General features: G+C 40.7%; 1 protein-coding gene across 1 annotated transcript in view; it reads left to right on the top strand.

Annotated features, from left to right (window-relative positions):
• Positions 1–22,692, top strand: part of PPARGC1A (PPARG coactivator 1 alpha) — a 67,990-nt gene that overhangs the window by 22,535 nt on the left and 22,763 nt on the right. The window contains exons 3-7 of the mRNA XM_053941486.1: positions 12,153–12,347; positions 13,314–13,436; positions 14,331–14,535; positions 18,591–18,636; positions 18,745–18,818. Of these exons, the coding sequence (XP_053797461.1) occupies positions 12,153–12,347; positions 13,314–13,436; positions 14,331–14,535; positions 18,591–18,636; positions 18,745–18,818 (643 nt within the window). The remainder of the gene's footprint in view (positions 1–12,152; positions 12,348–13,313; positions 13,437–14,330; positions 14,536–18,590; positions 18,637–18,744; positions 18,819–22,692) is intronic.

Here is a 22,692-nt window from a genome sequence, read left to right on the forward strand (position 1 = left end):
CAAGCTAAGCCAGTAAGCTGGCTGATTTCCGTCTTACAGGAGGCAAAGAGATAGCTGAAACAAACCATTTGTGGTGCAAACGCTCAGCCTATCTTGTCTTAAGAGCTTTCTTTGTATGGATTTTTTTTTTTTTTTCCAAACGTCTCAGTATTAAGCTTGCTTGTCAGAGACTAAATTGTCAGGCTTTGCTGTTTGGAAATGGTAGAAGCACAGGAATGAAAGGAAGATTTTATAGACTCCCCTAATGGAAATAAACATTTCCGCATTGCCAATAGTGAAACCTGATTAGGGCAGTTTAAGCTATTGCTATTGATGCATCTGAAGAAAAAAGAATGTATTTAGTTTTTCTCAGGGAAGGAAGGGCAGACACAAAGGGCCTGATTTCCTTCTCAGTTACACTTAATCTCTCCTTGTTTAACTCCACCGGCTTTGCCAGGTGGTGCCTGGTTTGTGCTGCTCTAATCCAAGGGAAGCCAAGCTGGAGTTGGTGTTGTGCTCCCTGTGCCACCAGCACTCGGACTTACGGCACTCTCTGCCATCAAAACGGGGCAAAGCCAGATGCAGTTGTGAAACACCGGTGCTCATTGCACTCTGGTGTTTTGGTGCTTCAGGTGAATAAGACTTGGCAATATTGCTTCCAGGTAGCTAGCTCTTTTTAATTTGAAATACGCTGTGGTGGGGTGTTCTTTCCCCTACTCCTTCATGTGTAGGATCAAGTGCAACCATGTTTTCTTTCTTGTCTCCCTGCTTTCTCTTACAGTCTCCCCTCCTTTCCCCTCCTTACCCCCTGCTGGTGTGCGTAATCCTCATGTACATTTACAAAACATGATTTTATTACTTCCTAAACATGAGTGGTCTCACCCGCTCCTCTCAGCCAGCTGAGCAAGACTTGGACACTCTCATCCTGGGCTCTTTCCAATCTACAGCTCCCTTCCCCTCTTTCTTCCCCCTCAATTTGGGTGCTGAAAGACCAGGGAAAAATACCTCAATACAAAGGGAGGCTATCTTAGCCAGGAAAATGTAGACTGTGTTGAACCAAGTCATCTGCAGGGTCCCATCTCTGGTTTAGTATTGAAATGGTTTCAATTTCCTTACTATTCTTGGGGTTAGGCACATCCCATGGGGTTTTGGCTGTGCATCTAGCCACTACACAGGCTCAAGTTATAACTTGTGTTAACTTCAGCAGGGATAACTTTTAAACTGAAGATGCACTTGACATGAACAAATAATGTCAGTGTATTTCCAGCAGGGAATGCAAGCACAGTGTGTAGCACATTGTAGGCAAGATGAGCCCAAGCCACTTTTAAACTCAGTGTCTCATTGCTTAGTCATAGCAATGTAGTGCTCAGCTGCAAAACTCACTTGGTAGGGAGGAAGAATTAGCCCTTGCTGGCCTGTGGCTGGACTGCTCTTAGTTCTGGGACAGGGTGGTACAGACACACTATGTAGGAGCTGCTGCTCTCAGCTTAGGCATCAAAATATGCAAAGAGCAGAGGACCAGGTCCCTAGCTAGCGTAAATCTGCATAGCTCTGTTAAAACCTGTGGAGGGGCCTTAATTTATTGCAGCTGAACATCTGGGTTTAAGTTCTTTGTCTTTTGGTTACCAGCAGGATTAAATAGAAGTACCCAAATTATTTATTGTAGGTGCTGTGGCAGCATCTCGAAGCCCAATGGTAAAACAGGACACAATTATGAAAGGGGTTGTGTGAACAAATAACAAAAAGTCCCTGCCTAAAGGAACTTCAGCCTAGGACACTTAGAGTACAGGTACCTGAGGTTTATTTTATCTATCTAAACCACCTCTCTAAATGCTGTGTGTGTCAGTTCACACGTCTGCTAGTACATACAAACAAGGAGGATATTGAAGGACATTGCTCTGCCACCTAAAAATAACATAGAGCTACACAGGTAAAATATACAGAGAAGATGAATCTTTAGGGTTGTAAACAAGTTTTTGTGTTGTATCTGAGTAAACTTTTTTAACCAACCCAAATCAGATAGCTGCCATTCAGTTAAATCATAATAAAAAATGATGGGATGTCCAGATGTATTAATGATACACTCATCTACTCATGCTTCAACTGTAAGGAAAACCAGTGCTTTTCTTCCTGTGAGACATGACTTGTGTTTATCATACCTGTTCAATGGGCATGTGTTAGGCTTGATGAAGCTGAACATGCTGAGAAATTAAAACATCATAAAAAGCATTTAATGAAGTTGATACTTTACAAATGCTAATTTCCTGGTCAAATTAAATTCCAATTTTCTAACAGTAAAAGCACCAGATAGAAGTGTCTTACTTTGTAGCTTAAAAAGGAAATTTTGAGTGTGTGTTTCATTTGTACAAAAACAGTCTCCCCATAAATGAATGAAATTTAAAAATCTTTGTAAACTCTTCTTTGCTATATTGTGTATAATTTTACATTTAAATTTGTATTTCTTTAGAGTCATAAATCTCAAGATAGAAGTAGGGATGATTATAGACATCTTGACTTATCCAGTATAATTAAATTGAAAGGAAATGCAACACAGAAATAGAGAATGAACAAAAGTGACAAGATAATGCTTCTTGTTGGCAAAGGAAGAGTCCATGCTGCCACTCAAGTGCAGTTTTTAGAGATATTTGTCATGATAAAGAGGGCAAACAAGTTTTTACATCAATTACATGTGTGAAATCATCACTGCAAAATATATGTAGCTTTTTTCCCCTCCAGGATATGCTATGCTGCCTTACAAAGGTATATGAATGTTGAAAAATCTTATGTCAGTGCATAGAGAGACTAGAGTGGGCATGGACCATAAATCAAGTAAATAAATAAATCTGAGCAAGCAGTGCTTGACTATTTGGACTGAAATCCTGCTGACACTGTCATTGAAAGCTCTGCAACAGGAGAGTCCCAAATGTCTTCCCTACCTTATGCTGTACCCTGCCTTCCCCTTCTTCCTTCTTTTTACAATACCCACTCTGTATTAGAGCTTGCTCAGACTGGGGCCCCAGGATCTTTAACTCTCTACCCTCCTCTGTATTACTTAGGTGCATAATAATAATTAAAAATCCCTGTCTGAGTTGTTGCTTAGGACCTTATTACAAGCATGAGAGACTGTCTCTGCGTGGGGAAGGGAGGATGGGCAAGAGGTGCCATTTGCCTCTCCAAGTGGCGAAGCTTCTAGGTGGTGAGCTCAGAGGTAGCCTGCTTAACCTCTTGCACACTGGGCACTGAGTTACTCATGCAGGTCAGGCTACCTGTGCTGCATCCCCTTCCCCAGATCACTCGCTCCTCTGCTCACCTGTGCTGCCCCAGCAGTTCTGGCAGACAGGAAATTTTACCTCCACCCCAGCTTCTCTGGCTTCACTCTTGCACAGTGAAGAAAAACTTACAGCCCTTCTTTTTATTGTGGCTCTTCATCAAGCACTTTCTTTCCTTTGTACGTCTGCACTTTCCCTGCTCTTGGTTTTACCCACCAGGAACACAGAGAGAGTTTTGTGCTTCATTGTGGAGCTCAGCCCAAACCTAGCCCATTGTGGGCTGGACAAGACATGCCAGATCTTCTCCTGCTGCAGTTCTCCACCCATGATGACCAGGTGGCCTTTGCTAGCACTGGACAAAGCAGCACAATAGTAAGTCCATGGCATGCCTCAGTGTTATAGACATGCAGTTCCTTTACAGTATCAAGTCCTGTAGAAGTTAAAAAGCCCCCCTGATGATCTAACCCAGTAAGAAACATGGTTAGAGCATTTATTTAGTAATCAGCATTTTAGTCTATATAGTCAGCAAATGTTGAGGGCCAAACTGATGATAAGATGATTTGTTTTCAAATGTTTTCTCAATATTGTGCTCAGGATCAAGTATAAATTGAATAGAGTGACCTTTTGATACTGAGTTAAATTGACTGCATTTGCAAAGATTCTGTGGTTTCACTTACTATAAATTTTTGATATTTGGTCTACCACCAGTGAAATGAATCCAGCACAATATCTTGTCATTGGTCCCCTTAATACAGTCAGTAGCACAACAGCTTGCTTGCAGATTGTTTTTTCTTTTACCTTTTCTTCAGAATTGAAGATTACTGTGATAGAGGGGAAAGATGCAGTTTACACAAATCAAATTGAAATGGCTTGCAAAATGTGGATGAATTTTGGTTAAAAGAAGTAAAGCATGGTTTCCTAGCTAGATCCTCAAGTTCATGAGATGAGTAAGTCAATTAGTAGCTCTTCAGTTTATTATAAGCTTAAGTTCCAGGCTCTAATGGAAACTTCTGAACTGCAACAACTCATTAGAAGTAATACAAAAAGTGACTTTGTGGTAGAGGAATATTCAGTAGGCTTTTTTAAACTGACACGTTTAGGTTAGAGAAGAAAAATTAGGTTTTTCACTTGTAAAGGTAGTTATCTCACAGGAGCTATGGCAGCATTACTTCTGGTGATCCAAGGGCATGATCTTAAAGAAAAGCCTATTTGCAAGTGGTCTGTGTTGTGCTTTTGAGTTGTGATGCTTTAATACCAAGTACTTGACAGAGTCAGGAGAACATCTCGCAGAGAGAAAGCAATCTGAGTTCAGTTACCAACGTTCCACATAGGAACTTTCTAATAAATAAACAACATGTTGATAATGACGATGATGAAAAAAATATTTATTTTATTTTATTTTATTTATTTTATTTTATTTTATTTTATTTTATTTTATTGTTGTTATACCCTGAAGAGGGGAGGGGGGGGAAATGGATAAAATGGGTGCTGCCAGTGCTCCCATTTCCTTCAGCCTGTGGACATTTAGCAGGTCCCTCCAATGTTGCCCTAATGTTCCTGGGAGTGATGCTGGGGGTTTGTGCCCCTCTGGGACCTAGCTGTGGAAATTAGGCATTGCAGTACCTGCATTGTGTAGAATCACAATATTTATTTAATATCGTTTTTGGGGGAGAGCATTTTGGGGTGGTACAGCACATTACTTCAAGTCTATATCTGGAGAAATTCAACTGGAGTGGAGCTTTTATATAAATATGGGCAAGTGGTTGGTCCTGCAATTGAGATACGTCTGCATTCCATATGAAGGGTGGTGGGGCTGCTGAAATCAGAAGGTAGGCTCTGGACTCAAGTGGTCTTTGCCTGCAGGTGCATATGAGGAGTATGAATATAGCTGTCTCCTTCAAGAAAAGAAAATATCTTGTTTCCTTTCCATACCCTGAAGGCATTTGCACAGGGGTGGTGATAATTAATCCCCACATTTCTACTTCATATAAAGAAATCTAGTTGTAATTTTCTCCTAGTGGGACTCCATTTTGTTTTTAAAGATAATTGATAGCTCTGGACTTAAGCATTTCAATTATGGGAGTGTCTCTTGGGGACCAGACTAACAGACCTTGGAAAAATGTTCTAATGCAAATGCATCATGTGAATTTTTACTGTAAGACAATGCAGGACACCTAAGGATTTGCAAAGCAGTTGAACAGTAAAATACAAGCTGAGAAAGTTCTTCAAATATATAAGGGCATGGGACTGATTGCGAGAAGGTAAGGTGGAACAAGTGATTCACCACTTGGACCACTAATTCATCTTTGGCCCTGGGTTCAGCCAGCTCTAAGTTGAGGAAAAAGAGGCGCTTGCCTTGGACAGTGCATGGGAAAAGCAACAAAATCAACATGACAGCTCTGTCTGTGCCATGCCACGGCAGGTTGGCTCCTTCTGTACCAGAAGAGGGAAAACTTGGGCTGTCGTTCTTCCCTTTCATGGTCCTTGACTTCAGTTCTCATTTTTCTCTGTCAGGAGTAGGAATACCAACCAGCCTGCATCTTAATCCCTGTACACCTCCTACCCTCCCAGTGCTTCTGTCCAGCCTGTGGCTCCTTATCCTCTTGTGACAAAGCTTGGTTTGTGGGGCCAGGGCTGAGACAGTGTCTGCCCCTACTCCTGCATGTTTGTTGACAGGAGGTGCTCAGGGCCTGAGTGGTGTTAATGAGCTTTTCAGCACCTCTGCATCCTTATGTGCAAAAAAGGGTGAATCTGTACCCCTCATTTCTTAAAGAAAATACAATTTTAAGGACATCCTTACTCCAAAATTTGTAATTAAGGAATTAAGTCCTGTTGGAAATCCCTGATGTGCTCACAAGTCAATTTTGTTTGTTTGAAGGTAGAGCCATGATGCATTAGTATTTTTAGATCACTCATATTTTCAGCTGGAGGAAAATATTTTTTTTTTTTTGTTAATTGTGCTATGAATAGATCTTAGGCTGATGAGGAGAAATGAGTTGATATGTTGAAATGGTGATCCCTTGTGAGTTCTGGTGTACACCTGGCTGCTCTGAATTGCTTACCAAGCTGGGCTGCTGGAGTGGTGACAGCTTCTGCCAGCTGTGGATCTGTCCCAAAGTTTCCTGGGCTTTTTACGAAGACATGGCGAGCTGCCACTGCTCCCAGCTCCTTGGGGCTGTGGATTAATAATGCAGCTTAGACCCTGATCTTTCAGTATGAATCACAGTGGGCCCATGTGCTATTCAAATTGTCAGTAAAGAAGCTTCAGAGCATCATCATTCATTAGCTGATTTCACTCCTTGAGATACAGTCAGCAAAAGTTGTGCATGTACTAATCACAATTAAAGGTAGAGGAGAAGTCACCCAAAGGGAATATGTTGGAGATACTATTAATATTTTGAAAATATTTTCTAAAAGATGGGCTTGATTCTCTTCTGGAATGGATCAACATACCTGTGCTGATGACAAGAGCTACAGGAAATCCTGAGTCAGGACATCTGCACACTGGCTTCAGGGTTTTCAAGAAGGGATCATAGAAACACAGATAGATAGGTTGGAAGGGACCACAGTGGGTCAGCTGGACCAACCTCTCTGCTCAAGCAGGGCCATCCTAGAGCATATGGAACAGGATTGTGTCCAGACAGTTCTTGAATGTCTCCAGTGACAGAAACTAAACACAGCCTCTCTGAGCAACCTGTTCCAGTACTCTGTCATTCACAGAGTAAAGAAGTGCTTCCTCATGTTCAGGTAGAACGTTTTGGGCATCAGTTTCTACCCACTGCTTCTTGTCCTGTTGCTTGGCACCACTGAGCAGAGTCTGGCTCCATCCTCCTGCCACTCTCCCTTCAGATAGTGATAGACATTGATGAGCTCCCCTCCCAGTCATCTCTTCTTGAGGCTGAACAGGCCCAGCTCCCTCAGCCTGTCTTCATAACAGAGATGCTCCAGTCCCTTCAGCATCTTTGTCCCCCTCCTCTGGACCTGCTCCAGGAGCTCCATGTCTCTCTTGTACTGAGGAGCCCAGAACTGGACACAGAGCTCCAGATGAGTTTCACCAGGGCTGAGCAGAGGGGCAGGATCACCTCCCTCAGCCTGCTGTCAATGCTCTCCCTAATGCACCCCAGGGTACCACTGGCCCTCCTGGCCACAAGGGCACTGCTGGCTCATGGACACTTGGTGTGCACCAGGTCCTTCTTTGCAGAGCTGCTTTCCAGCAGTTTGGCCCCAAGCATGTGCTGGTCCCTGGGATTATTGTTCCCCAGGTGCAGGATCCTGCATTTGCCTTTGTTGATTTTCAGATGGTCCCTTCCTGCCCATCTCTCCAACCTGCCCAGGTCCTTCTGAAGGGCTGCACAACACTCAGGGGGATCAATCTAAAGCTCCTCCCAGCTTTGTGTCATCCATGAACTTGCTGAGGAGGCATCTGGACATTCATCCAAGTCACTGATTAATAAATTAAACAGTGATGGGCCCGGTATTGAACACTGGGCTTTCATGACGGGCCTCCAACTAGAGCCTGTGCCACTGATTAGGACCCTCTGGGATCTGCTGTTCAGCCAGCTCTCAAACCACCTCATTGTCCGCTCATCCAAGCCACACTTCCTGAGTTTGCCTATGAGAATGATGTGAGAGACAGTGTCAAAAGCCTTGCTGAAGTCAAGGTAGACAATATCCACTGCTCTCCCCTCATTCATGCAAGTAGTTGTTTCATCATGGAGGGCAATCAGGTTGGTCAAGCATGATTTACTTGAGTGAAACCATGCTTGACTACCTCTGATCACCTTTGTGTCATCCATGTGGATACAGATGGCCTCCAGAATGAGGTGTTCCATCTTTTTAGGGATCAAGGCGAGGCTGACTGGCCAGTTGTTCCATAAGTGGGCCAATACTGGGCCCAGTATTGAACCTCGTGAAACACCTCTCATGACACCACTCATGACTTCTTGCCATTTTTGAAGACTGGGGTGACATTTGCTTTCTAGCAGTCCTCAGACACGTCTCCTGATCTCCACAACTTTTCAAAGATGACCATGAAGCAGCCTCACTATGATGTCTGCCAGCTCTCCCAGCATTTGTGGATGCATTCTGTCAGGGCCAATGGATTTGTGGATCTCAAACTTTCTTAGGTTTTCTCTAACCCTCAAGTTTCTCAAGTTTTCTTAGGTTTACTCTCTGTAATGACAGATTTTAAAATGTTGCATGATTTTTTTAAAGGAAGAAAATTTAAGGATAAATTACAGCATTGCTCCCTCTATGCACCCTAAAGGGATGCCTGTGAATGACAGCATGGACAAGCTTCTGTTACAGCTCAGTCTTTGGCCTCTGTGGATTGCCAACAAGTAACAGGTATTACAGACATAAAATGCTAACTACAGGGTGAGCCCAGCTCCATCAATAGTCAGAATAAGCAAAAGAGAATGAATCATCAGGGGTAGAGGATTTAAATACCTTTGCGTGGGTAAATGATCAACTCATTTCACTGGCCAAAGAGAGAATATCTCTGGAGATATTTTACTGAAGGCAGAAATGCAATTAGATTGTTATACAACTATTACAGTGTTTTCAGGCAGAGAATTATTTTTAGTGCTGTAGAAATATTAAAGTATTACAGCAAAACATGTAACAGCAGAGAAGAACGCAGTTAGAAACTTTCCGTGGTCTTTAAACTCCCAGATTACTCATGTTTGAGGATTGATGTTCTGGCAGTTTACCTTTGTTGAATTCATCCATAAAGAGTGACATAAATACCAAATTTTATTTCCTTTCAGAGCTAATGGCATTCTGGATATGCTGGAAATTTCTATTGTCAGAAACACAGAAGTACATGCATTCATTGGCATACTTGTTTCCCTTGCCTCCTTCATCTGAGTGAAAATTTACAGGGATCAAAACATCTCTGTCCCCAGTCTTTATGCTAACATAACAGTGTGATTTGGAAGTGATGCATAACTGCTTCTGCATTAAAAAGGCAAGTTAGCAACAGTCATTATGATTTATTTTCATAAAAGTTTAATAATTGCATTTGCCATGCAGCTTTACATTTGAGATTATCCTCTGGTCCTTTTTCTTACACACTGTAGTTCATTTAGGTAGTCTAAATACCTAGGATCTGCCCCTACAAAGAGAAGCAAATCCTTCTTGTAAGATCCTGCTTGAAGCTAGGGACATGGTGGAGTCAGTTCCAGTGAGCACACAGCACATCCTCTGGCCTTGGCAGGGGTGGAGGGTGCTCAACTCCTCCTGTTCCACCGAGCCTATGTGGTGAGCAGGTTGGATGCCAGTCTGAAATGTGAACTTCTGCAGTGACAGTGCTGAAACCGTGAAAGAGCCTGCATGTGGCCATGGTGTTGCTTCTCCCCAGTGCTGTCAACACCAAGACTCAGACTGCAACAGCAAAGGAGAAAGCTGCTGCTTCAGTGATTATTGCTCAGACATTGATGTACCCAACCATCTCTCCCTCTGCATCTCTCTCAGTACCATTTCTGCTGCATCTAATAATTGTGTTTCTTTATAAACAGTGATTTAGGACAATTAGGAACAATAGCATAGTTAAACCTTTAAGAGGTTATCTGACAATGTCATTTTCTTGACTAATGTGTTCCTGCTGCCATGTCGTTTGTGAATAGACATGTGTTAGCCAGCTAGTGTGCTTCATCTGTGGTGACTTTGATTTATTTGCTCTGTAAATTGGGACTGAAGCAATAATGGAAAGTGACATTAATTGTTTAACAGAGTCCTCTTTGTCACATCCTCTGCTTTCTCTGGGGTGTTTGAATGTTGAAACTTGTACAAAACTAATTGAAATTGCTGTGATGAGGAGCAGTGTCCACTCAACTTTCTGTTCTTGAATGTCAGCGCACTTGAATGTCTGTTTAAAGCATGAGAGTTGAGCAGCTAACAGCAAATATCAGGATTTCTTCTGGCATACTATTATTAAAGAAGGCATTCCCTGTTAGAAATAGCAACACTTCCAGCTTCATTGTCAGTTTTATAAGCTGCAGGCTCAGCAGTGTGCCCCACCAGCTGGACTTGATGAAAAAGTTCCTGGTGTAGGGCTGGGGCCAGGCAGCCAAACCAGCTCATGGACACCCTAGGCTCGAGGGCTGGCTCTCACACCATTCATCCCACCACCTGTGAGGGACTTGAAATGCCATTGGGAAAAAACACTGGTACACCCTTTCTTGCCCAGTAATGCCTTTTCTTACTATTCTAGAAGTGACACAGTAATTTTCCTCTTTTCCTCTCAGAAAGTGGCTGTGAAAAGCTGGATTTGGAGCGTGGTTTAATTTGGCTCCCTTCTGCCATTTTCATTCTCTACACGCTGAATTATCACAGCTGTGTGCATATGTCTGCTTAGTATGGTGGAAATCACCTGATACCAAAATTTGGATACTTTTTCTCAGTGGCCAAGTGCCTTTTGGCCTTTCAAGTAAATGCTTCTCCTTAGCATTAGCTTGCCTGAGTATTTATTTGTTTCTTGGAGATGATGCTGTAAGCACCAGAACAGTGCTCTGCCTTAGCTTTCTAGCTCAAAGACAGCTTTTATGTTAGAAGCTGTGAGGTGTGATTTGGCAGAGAAGCCTAGCAGGAGCAATTATCTGCGTGGTTTATGATCATCTCTGTTCAGAGTCTGCTAGATAAAAGTATTACTGAAAAAAGTCATGCTAAGGGGATACCCAGATTCATTTGATTATTTTTTTCCAAAGTGTAACTTGCCAATGTTTTGCTGTTGCCTTTTTTAACTTCTTTTTTGGCTTGTTTGTCTTGCTGGTATTATTTGTCTTGCTAGTTCACTTTCTTACTTTGAGATTTGTACTTAGCTGAAATTTTTTCACAGTGGTGACCTGAAACATGATGAGCTACTCTGAAGGTGGTGGAGAAACTCCCATTTTGATATCACTTGAATCAGTGAAATGCTTTTCATTTACTTCAATAGCACTAGGATCAGCCTAGGAGTTCTAGATAATTGATCTGTCAAGATCAATTTCCAATCTCTCTGAAAAATAAATATAATGATTTTTACACAGTTCTATTTCTCAGTTCTAACTCTTGGCACTCAAAAAATCTGTATCTTAATATACAGTAGGGACTATATTTCTTAAAAATCAGGAGGCACTTAAATTTACTCAATATGACAAAAAGAACTCTTGCTGCTGAAATAAGATATAAATTAACATTACAGGCACATCTGATTAGAAATTAATCTACTTTTTATAATTGCAGTTGGAAATTGATAAATGCATACAATAGTGTATTGAGCACTCAAAAGACACGATTTGAAAGGACAACTTCAAATGCAACCTGCCTAATATGTTTCTTTAAAAGAAACCCAAACAACCTGTCATTTACCATATGAGTGCTGCTGGCTATTCTTACACCAGAATACTCAGGAATAAGAAGCTGATTGGTTTTGGAGCAAGGATTTGCAGATGTGTGGAAGGGAAACCTTTTCTTGCTTACACTGAACCATATATGTGAATGAAGTTTTCCGTGTTTTGGTGTCCTGATTAGCTGTCCAATTCTTGTAATTTTGTCAGGTCAATTAGCTGTTGTTCAGTGTTGAAGAGCAAAAGAAAGGGAGAGCCTGGGCTGACACCATCATTAGGCTCATCCAATCCCTGAGTAATACAATCCCTGAGTGATTACTTATCATTCTTAACACCTGATAAAAAAAAAAATTGTGGAAGAAAAGCAAACTAGCACAAAGTAAACGAGTGCAAAGAGATTTCTTTTGAACAGAAATGGATCATTTTATTGTACCTACTTATATTGTCTGAGATTCTGTTGCAGGTTACTGTTTCAAGGGCCAGTTTAACCACGTGTTGTCTGCTTGTTCACACACAGAGGCATCGTTTTGTTCCTTTTCTCACCTGGTTCCTCTTTTTGTTTCGTCCTCTCCCACAGAAGCTAGATGAAGAGAGCGAGGCAAACTTGCTAGCTGTTCTCACTGAAACACTGGACAGCATCCCTGTGGATGAGGATGGATTGCCTTCATTTGATGCACTGACAGATGGAGATGTGACCAACGAAAATGCCGCTAGCCCCTCCCCAATGCCCGACGGCGCCCCTCCAACTCAGGAGGCAGAAGAGCCGTCTCTAGTAAGAACCCTTCCTACTGTTTAACAGGAATTGGATGTGCCTCTGGCTACCCGCTGCATGGGTATGATGTAGTCACAGTAAGGTCTGGACTTTGCATTTAGACTGGAGAGGAAAATCAAGTAAAGAACTGAAAATTAAGTGGGGGGGAAACCCCTCACCAAATAGCCATAGGATGATTAATATGACAGTCTATTAAAAAGTTGTTGAAAAGGTTGTTTGTGAAACTCTTACGCTAATGGGGCTGACACTTCTGCTTATCATTCTGTTCATATAAATCGGGGTAATGGTTCTTAATTCATATTTCATTTCTCGGGGCTCTTTTTGTTGTGTATGTTTAGACATCATTTTTGGTGTTCTCTGAAGAAAGGCCCAATGAGTCTGTTGGGATGCAGAGCTGATTTTGTGTCTTTAACATTGATTTGACCAGTAAGCACCAGCTTAGTGCTAACCAGGGCAAAACTGAATCTTGGATGAGGATGTGGGTGAAACATTATATGCATTTTGCTTAGTAAATCTGGTTGGTGATGTGATTCTGTTTCTGCTGAAAGCCTCTTATCACTGGCTTCAGTGGGAACAGAGCCAGATACCTGAATCTTGACACCATATCCATTAGTCTGTTAAAGTTTATGTCTCTGTATAGATCAGAGGCCTCTTCATGTCAAACAGACCACTGAGAATTTCATTTTGCCATGGATTCAGAAATCCAAGATCCCTGTCACTTCTGCTTGCCCCACAGTATACTGCAGTAAAGGGAGCAGAAATGTGCTGCCAAGCCAGAAGAAAATGAAATCTGTTTACTCAGAGGAATATCAAATCTTGCTTTTTGTTTTATTGTACTTTGCTTGCTGAAATTGATATAACTAACTTTAAGTAACTATGCAAAAATGTAGATAAGTCACTTTAATTGATAAAGATGTATAACTTTACTCTTTTCCTTCCACTTCCTTTTCCCTTATGTGTTTGTAGCTTAAGAAGCTCTTGCTGGCTCCAGCCAACACTCAGCTAAATTACAATGAATGCAGTGGTCTCAGCACACAAAACCATGCAAACACTAATCACAGGATCAGAACAAGCCCTGTGGTTGTTAAGGTACAAACTTAATTTTTATAATAAGGAAAAAAAAGAAAATGTAACAAGGTCTTTTATGCTTTTAGCAATCAAGCAAGCAGTAGATCTGAATGTATTGTATGTGCTTCTAACTAATTTTTAAAAAATATGAGTTGTAGACTGGGTTCCAGAAAATCATCTGAGCTCTTTTATTCTCTGAATATTTTATTTATGCCCCTTCTCTTGGCAGAGTTCAGTTGTAGTCACACCTTCTGTTACTCTTACTTACTTTTCTGATACACAGAGTAGGATGGGGTGTGATAAAATTTGCTGATGGTCTGGTGTTGTTTATGAATGACTCCAGGATGTGGGACTGCCATTTTCCCAGCTGTCTGAGCTAAGACAAATAACAGTGGATTCTTGGCAAAAGATGTATATTAGACATTGCTTGGATGGAATGGGGGGCTTAGACATAATTCTGTTAGCAGGCAGTATTAAACAATGTTTGTCTTGCCATTCAGTGTAACTGAAAACAAGACATTTAGGGGTACTTAAGAGAGTTGTGAATACTAGGCCCAAGCAATCAGCAGCAAATTAAGGTTTAAACCAGATTATTTTTTTTGTTCACACTAAAGGCGCTGTAGGGTCTTGTTAGTTACATGTTGCTGAGTAGGAACATTGCAATGTAGGAGAAATGAAATAAAAAGCTGCATAAATGTCATTTAGGAATTTTAAATGTAATTTTCTTTCCTTGTTCTGCAAACAGTTATTCACAGCTCATAGATCTAGTACACTTAGGCTGAACACTTCATTGACAATCTCATCTCTTCAGAAAACCTATATCCATTCTGATAAGGTTCAGCTCACTAATTTTAGCTTTACTTTATTTTATTTTATTTTATTTTATTATTTTATTTTATTTTACCCTGTTTTAAGACTGAGAATTCATGGAGCAATAAAGCGAAGAGCATTTGTCAACAGCAAAAGCCTCAAAGACGTCCCTGCTCTGAACTTCTCAAATATCTGACTACGAATGATGATCCTCCTCAGACCAAACCAGCAGAGAACAGGAACAGCAGCAAAGAGAAATGCACCTCCAAAAGGAAGCCCCATCTGCAGTCTCAGACAAATCATCTGCAGGGTAGGTGTGGGACTGCAGAATTCAGCTTTGGTACCAGCAGTAACGCTGGGAAGCTGAAGTACCATGGTTGGGAATACCCTCAATACTTCTTCTGTTCTTTGGATTAGTATTGGAAATCCAGCATCTCTTCTGTGTAAAGAGAATTTTAAAACAGAATTAGTTAGCTAGATTTAGCTTTTAGACATATTTGATCCTTTTATTTTTTGCCTCAAGCCTCAGAAAAGGATCTCAGGAAAAGTTTAACAAATACCACATGGTAATATACCAAGTTAGCTGGAGATACTTATTCACAGAGAACTGTACCACTAAGAAATCATTGTACCCCTAAACAAGTTCAGCAGGCCAGTTCATTAGTGAGCCTCTTTCTCTTTTGCTGGAGTAAAACTGAGGGCATTGTTAACCTGCCACATAGCCCTTAAGAGACAATAAATAGTGCTCTCAGTGCTACAGAGAAAACAATAAATGTGTCATTCCTGTTAAAGCTGGAATGCTGGTTTGTAATTTTATTTTGTAAATAGTTGGAAGTTTAGATACCATCCTGATCTTTCTCTCTCGTTTTTGGATTTTTTATGGTCAAAACTAAACACTTGTGTTGACTTTTAGTATCCCCTGATGTGTAAAGAACGGGTCTGTATTACAAGTAGCTTCTGTGACAGAGATGCAAGAACTTGCAGAAAGCCTCTTCTCTCACTTTCTCTCCCTCTCTTTCCCTGTCTGTTTTCCCATGATAAAAGAAAGCTGTAAAAGCTTACGAACCCAAAGGGAGCTTTTTAAAATTATTGCTACTTTAAAATACATCTATGTATTTATGTTGGCCTGGAATCTGGGAGGCTATGTGCCTATCTCAGACACATCAGTGCCAATCCTGGATGCCTCCACTAAAGTCAATGGAAGTTACCTGTCTGCAACAGAGATCAGGATGTGACCCTAAATGTGTTGTTTGGTATTTTCAAAGCAACAGTTGTAAACTGTATGTTCTTTCTTCTTTTCCCCTCCCTCTTTTTTGCATTTCAGCCTCCATCAAATCTGTTTTCTCATTCTGCACTAGGAAGTATAAACAAACTTAATAAAAAGAATCTTCCCTTCCTGTCACTTAATATTGTTCTTGCAGCTGTACATTCTGACATCCTAAGTATGGGTTTTCTCCTTTATGGTCTCAAATTATCTGAACAATATTTCTTGTAAGAAGGAAATCCAACTGCCCCTAAAGCTTCTTTATGCCAACTGCCACTTCTGGATGGCTTCAGCAGCCTGCTTTCACAGCAGAATCCAGACTGAAGTCTCCATGTGAAACCTGGGTCTGTCACTGCAATGTTACTGAAAAACAGAGCTGCCAGAAGTTACAGGGGGTTTTATTAACACTTTTGAATGTTAAGGTGGCAGGTGATAAGGTGCATCATGTATAACATGCTATATGCACGTGTGTTATACCCATACAGAGATGTATAGGCACACAAACATACATACAGATTATAAAGTCTTTTTATTCAGATCAGAACTGCTTCCCCCCCCCCCCCCCGCCCCCAGCTGAGCAATTGTGTAGATTCAGTTCAAAGAGTCAGGGCACACTGGGTTGTGGAAACAGCACGGAGGAGAGGTTAGGAAAGTCCAAAGGGACATATAGCTAACAACTGTGCTTAACAGATGACTGTGATTTTAGTGGTCTTGCAGGCACAGAGAAATTGCCTTCTTCTTTAATTTTCCCGTGTTTTAATTTACAGGCTTCTGAAATATTTTTTCAGCAAATTTGTCTCATACACCAATATATAACTTCAATATCGCTGGATTTGCATATAATGCAAATACAAGAATATAATGCTTTCAGCTTGGACAGTCAATTTATGCAGAATCAACCTTGCAAATTTAACTGATATTTGCAGACCTGCAGTCATTGGTTTATACATTTAATCAAAAATACAAGAAAATTGGACATTCTGTTTTAAAAAAACTATCACAGTCTGAGATTTTCTTTCAAAGTTAGGGAGAGCTCACAAAGGATAAGTCAAATGTTATTTTCCTTTAGGGTTACTGTTGCAAACATATTGCAAACCCACGGGAATGTCCACAAACGCATTCATGCCAAAGATCATCTGTGGGTTTGCACTGAAATTTGCCCATGAGGAAACGTAGTTCTTTTGAACCTGAATGTTTTCAATTTACAGGGACAAGCAACTTGATGTGAACTCTTTTTAATAAAAAAAAAAAACCCACACTACAGTAGACCTTGAAACTCTAATAAACAGGCACCATGGAAAATGACAGTGTCTTGGCTAAATATTTACACTATCAATAGCTGTATGTGAGTATGCATCCTTTGCAGAAAGAGTGTTTGGTCAAGCTCTTGCCTAGCAATAAGAAAACTGATGGGTGTTTTGGTATGTGAACTTCTCAGTGGGAGAGCTCAGTGCTATCTGCCTAAAATTAATACATGGGAGTGTGAGATAATGCCTTGGTTCTGTGCCCATCTCTGGCAGATTTGCACTGTGCCTCAGTGCTTCAGAATTTAATATGTGTATACTCTGATGTGGGACTATTCTGTGGGACTAATAAGAACTAGAAAGAGACTTTTTAGAGATGTAAATAGCTCAATAGCTCTTACACGTTCAGCTTCTTTAACCTAAATTGGTTAAGAGTATGCAGATTTTTATTTCAAAAAAAAAAGAAAAAAAAAAAAAAGAGGAAAGCCTTTGTATAAAACTTTATTCCAGAGCCTTACTGCAAGATCTTGTTTTTTTAAGCCAGTTGTATCTCTAGGTAGCTACAGGCAAACATTAGTATTCCTAGATGTATATAAATTACACACAAAGATGTGTCAGGTTACATTCAGTTTTACTGCACCTGGTGTAATGCACAAATCAGTGGCCGTGCTGGACCAGGCAAATAACTCGTTGAGGTGCATCTCCTCACTCCAGCAGTGACTTCTGAGGAAGGTGAACCCGAGGTGAAGCTTCCATTTCTCATATGGGGAGGAGAAGAAACAATATGCAGCTTTTAAGAATTAATTTTTTTAAAACCTTATATTACTTCAGGAATGCTCTAGAGCATATAAAAGTAATCAATTTGCATATAAAATCCCTTAATGTTGATGGGAGCTCCAAGCCTGTAATGAATATGAAATATGCAGTAGTGGCACTCTGGACAAAAGATCTGCAGTGCAGGAGTGTTCAAGGGGAACATTTTGTCTTAAGTAATTAATCTGCAGAAGAGATCCCCCGCTGTTGTTCTTGCTACAATGCTCTCTGTGTTTAAAACATCAATCCAACTTCTGAAAAGTAAAATTTGCAAGTACTATAATTTTTAATTTTGAAGGAATCTTAGTTGTACTACAACATCCTGGTTCTTGGCTTGCTCTGAGAAAAAACAATTTTGCATGAGTAAAAGCTGCAAAGACTTACATTTTTATAGCCAGAGCTTTGTTTTTTGCATATGTCGGGATTGTAGTGCTGAGAGCTTCAACCTCATTTTTAACCATCTGTGACTATGTCCGTGGTTTGTCATAGTTTGCAGCATAATTTGCAAAAATTTGGACTACAACTGGTTGGACTCTGGCCTCACAGAAACAACCTATTCTCAGTGCTATAGATAAAATTGTATCTTGTAGAAGTAAAATGAACTGAATATTCATAACGTTCTGTTACTTTGTAGTTATTCTGCTGCTCCTGTTTCCAAATGAAACGTGAACTGTAGTCTAAATTAACACTGAGAGAAGTAACATTCTCGCAGTGTATCCTGTAGAGATCTTCATTGATTTTTAACATGTACCACTCTTCTTCTGAAAGGTTCTTGTCATTTGGGTTGTGTACTGTATTTCAGAGGTACACTAATTGATGTAAATAATTACTGAAATTTAAGTGCCCTTTTGGTACTAGTAAATAAGGAATCGGGATGAGTCTCTTTATTTATCTATCTGGGATACACTGAAATGGCAATTGAACTATCAGAATTTGGCCCTAACTGACTACCACACAATTACAATGCCAAAGTATAAAGAAATGTTTACAGTATACTTTACAGAGTGTTTAAATATTGCATAATTGTTTTCTTTTTTCCTTTAGCCAAACCAACAAGTTTATCACTTCCATTGACACCCGAGTCACCAAAGTAAGTACTAAAAAGTGCAAACATTTATAAAAGGGAGGGGGTTTCAGTAGGTTTTGGCTACAGCAACTCCATTTCAGCTTGTTTTTATAAATGTGCCCTGTCTTCCAGTGATCCCAAGGGTTCCCCATTTGAGAACAAGACTATTGAACAAACCTTAAGTGTGGAACTCTCTGGAACTGCAGGTGAGAAATGCAGAATGATGGCTCTTCCTTTAAGCATGGCTTGTGTGTATTTGTTTACTTTAATATACCACAGGTATGCTGAGATCTCACAGAAGTGTCCAGTAGATTCACTTCAGTGCAGTTCAGCATTACTTTTTTATCCAGCTACCTGAGAAGAAATGTGTTCAAAAATATGGCTCCAAACCTACACAAGAGAGCATAATTTCTGAGAATATATGAATGAAGCCACTTATCTGTTATATTTCTCCATTTCCCCATAGATTTGTGTACTGCTGAGCACCATCTTTCAAAGACAAACCCCACAGCACAGTGTAATAGATGTTACAGATGTAAAAGTTATGTCATTCAGTCTGTCTCCAGGCCAGTCTAGGGCTGTACCTGACTGCATGTTTCAGTGCTTTGTCAATTCTTGATTAATACTTCACAAATAACAGCTTTCTCTTCTACCACTGAACAACTAATTGTTCCATGGCTTAGAGGTAATTTTTAAAAGTGGTATTCATTTCATATTCCTGCTTTTTCTTTTTCTTCCATTAACACACTTCACACAACCTCCCTTTATCTTCCTCATCCTTTCTGATCCCTGGATTTGTACCTTTTGAAGATTTGTAGGATTTTTTTTGTCATGTAGTGGTTTAGTTCACACATCACCCATTTAATCACTCATTTAATTCATCTGCTCTCTTTCTGCTGAAGTCAATTCCTTCAGACTCAGATCTGTTTTATGGCATTCCTCTGAACTCTGTTTTGCCTCTGTTTTCTTCAAGTGTCCAGAGCTGAGCACAAAAGAACACATTGAGCTCCACCTGAGCTATTGCCAAAACCATTTTCTTTCTCAATTGTGTAATATTGAAAAATAAGAGATGTACTTGGCATGTGCTTCTCTCAGGATAGCAGTAGGTTGTAAAATATCTGATCTCTGGCATTGAGGGGGAAGGGGTGTATTGCAAAATATGTCTTTGGGTACCACAAATTAGCTTGGTGCTCCTGAAGTCAGTGGCAGCAGGCCCAGGCTGGGTTTGGGTTGGTACACGGGGCTTTCCCTTCCTACAACCATAATTTTACTTTTTCAGAAACTTTTTCACTAGTTCAGCACTAAAACAGGAACACTTTTCCCTGCTGTCTCCTGGAAGCCTGCAGTCTTAATCATTCTTCTCATGGCAAAAGGAAGCGTTCTTCCTATATACATCTTCATTTTGCAAGACCAACATAAACATGGCAGAATTCACTGTATGCAGGAGGATAATCCTGTTCAGTGCCAATGAGTGAAGTGAAGTGAAGTATGGAGAAGACTCCTCCATCACCACTGGACAGCAAATCTGCACAAGGGTGCCCATTTGTAAGCACATGGATAAGTCAGTGCTTAGTGCTGCCAACAGAAAGGGGCAGATGAGGTGACTACAGCAGAGTGGTACAAGCAGCCGTTGAAATCACTGAAGGAAGCAGTGTTTTCTCCCAGCCAAAAAGTCAGCAGCCTGCTTTTCCCATCAGCTGACTAGACAGAAATTGGGAGTCAGTCTGACCCCTGGATAGTCCTCTAGTATTGCGTGCATAGTGCAACAGGAATGATCTTGGTATTACCAAATTCATTCCGCTCCATCAGCTGTGCACAGAGGAGGAAACAAAACAGCTCTGTAGTTGCTTGGACAACATAATCAGCAGAACTGGTGCATTAAAAAAAAGCAACAGAAGCTGGGAAACAGCACAACTGGCCACATATGTAAACAGGAATGCTCTACTACTGTAGAGTACTGTACTACTACTACTACTGTAGCAGCATCTGGCTACAGTGATGATCGTGATCCAGGGAGGCCGCAACAGCGACAGGGAAAATAGGCAAGACGGGTCTCTGTTGTTTAGCAGGGGAGTCCATTTTATTCCCCCGTGCCAGGGGGAGCAGGGGGGCAGAGGCCCGGGAGCCTGGACAAAGCCCAGAGAACCAGGAGCCGAGAGAGAGAGCAGAAGCAGACCCAGGCTGTGGGGTTTTATCACCTGTCCCATGGGAGGAGTTTTAAGATCAGATTACAGCCTCTTCGGAACGCTGAGGCTCCACATACTATGATTCTGTGATTTCTTTTCGCGTCTGGAAGTAAAAGAAGTTAGCTAGGAAATAACCTGATGATATTCAGGAAGAATAAGAATGGGAGTGTTGTGTGGCCAGAGAGCTGGGCAGTGTTACCAAGCAGTGTACATAATGGTGGCTCTTGGACTCCATGTTGCACTTGCTCTGGTCTTCACAATGCCTGGTGAGGAGCTTTCAGGAGATCATGCGGTAGCTCTTTTAATCTCTGCCTGCATATACACATAGTTTTTATTTTCATATTCATGTATGTATGTAAACCTATAAAAAGATTCATGTCTTGGTTTTTAAGTAATTTGTACTGCAGTAGTTTTGTGTCCTAAGTCTGCCTGTGCTGGAAGCAAAGTACATAATAGAAACAGCCTGGAGTACTGAAGAACTTTCAGCATATGTGTGTGTGTAAATCATGGCAGAATTGGGACCCACTTCAGTTTAAAAAACAACCAAAAATAAAACAAGGAAAAAAGTAGTGGCAGTAGTGATTAATAATACCTTGAAGTTCTTTAGTGAGAACCCTGGCAACTCCAAATTATATCCAGATAACCGTATTGCTCATTGTCCTTATATAGGGCAGCTTGCACCATACAAGCACTATTTATTATAATTTAAATAGGAGTTACCTTGATCTCACTACTGAATTGAAAAGACCATTAGCAGTGCTGCTTGCACTATTGAAGCACAAAGTATTTTAATATAAATAGCAACTCCCTTGATCTCTCTGCTGAAAACAACATTGCTTCCCTCACTGATGAATTAACTATAGACCAGAAAAATAAATAAATAAAAACATTTCCCACATGAGCCATCAATCTTCGTCACACACACATTTTGGATTCATGTATCTAAAGTCAAACTGAAACCATTCTCTTGCCAGTGCTATATCTTGCTTTACAACAAATTTGTTAGTAGTCATGAGTGTAACTTTGTCCTCCCTAAAACTGTCAAAACATTGATTTGTCAAATTACAAGGAACAAATATTCTTTGAAGTGTTTTCATGCCACACATAATTCTTTCAATACACTTTAAGTGTCCTAAGTCCATTGCTGTATAAGGTCCTATCTCTTGAAGCTGATTATTCTAGTGTTATTCTAAGGAAGCTGGACCAGAACATCATGGTATGGAGGGAGTCCTAGGTGATGATAATGTAGTGAATGGAATTCCTGTGTCAGATGAGTCTTCCGAGTAAGAGACTCGGAAGAGGTGCATCTCTATTTCCAGATGCATTGCCAGTGCCTTGCTAAGAGGCCATGGGCTTGAACCTCTACAGTGTCCTCCAGAAATCTGGGATGGTTCTGTGTCACCTCTTTCCTCTTTGTTACCAGTCAGAATGGGGGGGAGGGGGTGGCGGGGATGGATGGGACTGCAAACACAGGGGCTGGAATGATGACTCACCTTCAGTGTTTCTCTTGGCACTCAAGGGCTCCTCAGTGATTGTTTTAGACTTTTGGTTGTCTTAGACAAACTTCTGAATGCCAGATGTTAGACAGCATGGCTTCTAAGAAATTTCTCTCTGTTCCCTGTGTCTTAAATCTTCACACTTAAATATTCAAAGCCACCATTTAAGTACATTAAGTCGGTTTATGTGCCTATGGCTCGATCAGTAACTAGAAGACTATTTCCACCCTCTTGGTGAAAAATCTCTCATTTGATACAGATCCCTATAATTTATTGTAGTGTAAAACTCCTCGCTGGTCTTGGGGGAAAAGTTTGATTTTTCTGAAAAGATGGCAGAAAAAGCTGTATTTTCTGTCATCGGAAAAGCTGATGTACACAATCAGGTTGAAGAGTGATTT

This window comes from Vidua chalybeata, chromosome 4, assembly GCF_026979565.1.
Source record: "Vidua chalybeata isolate OUT-0048 chromosome 4, bVidCha1 merged haplotype, whole genome shotgun sequence".
Taxonomy (NCBI): domain Eukaryota; kingdom Metazoa; phylum Chordata; class Aves; order Passeriformes; family Viduidae; genus Vidua; species Vidua chalybeata.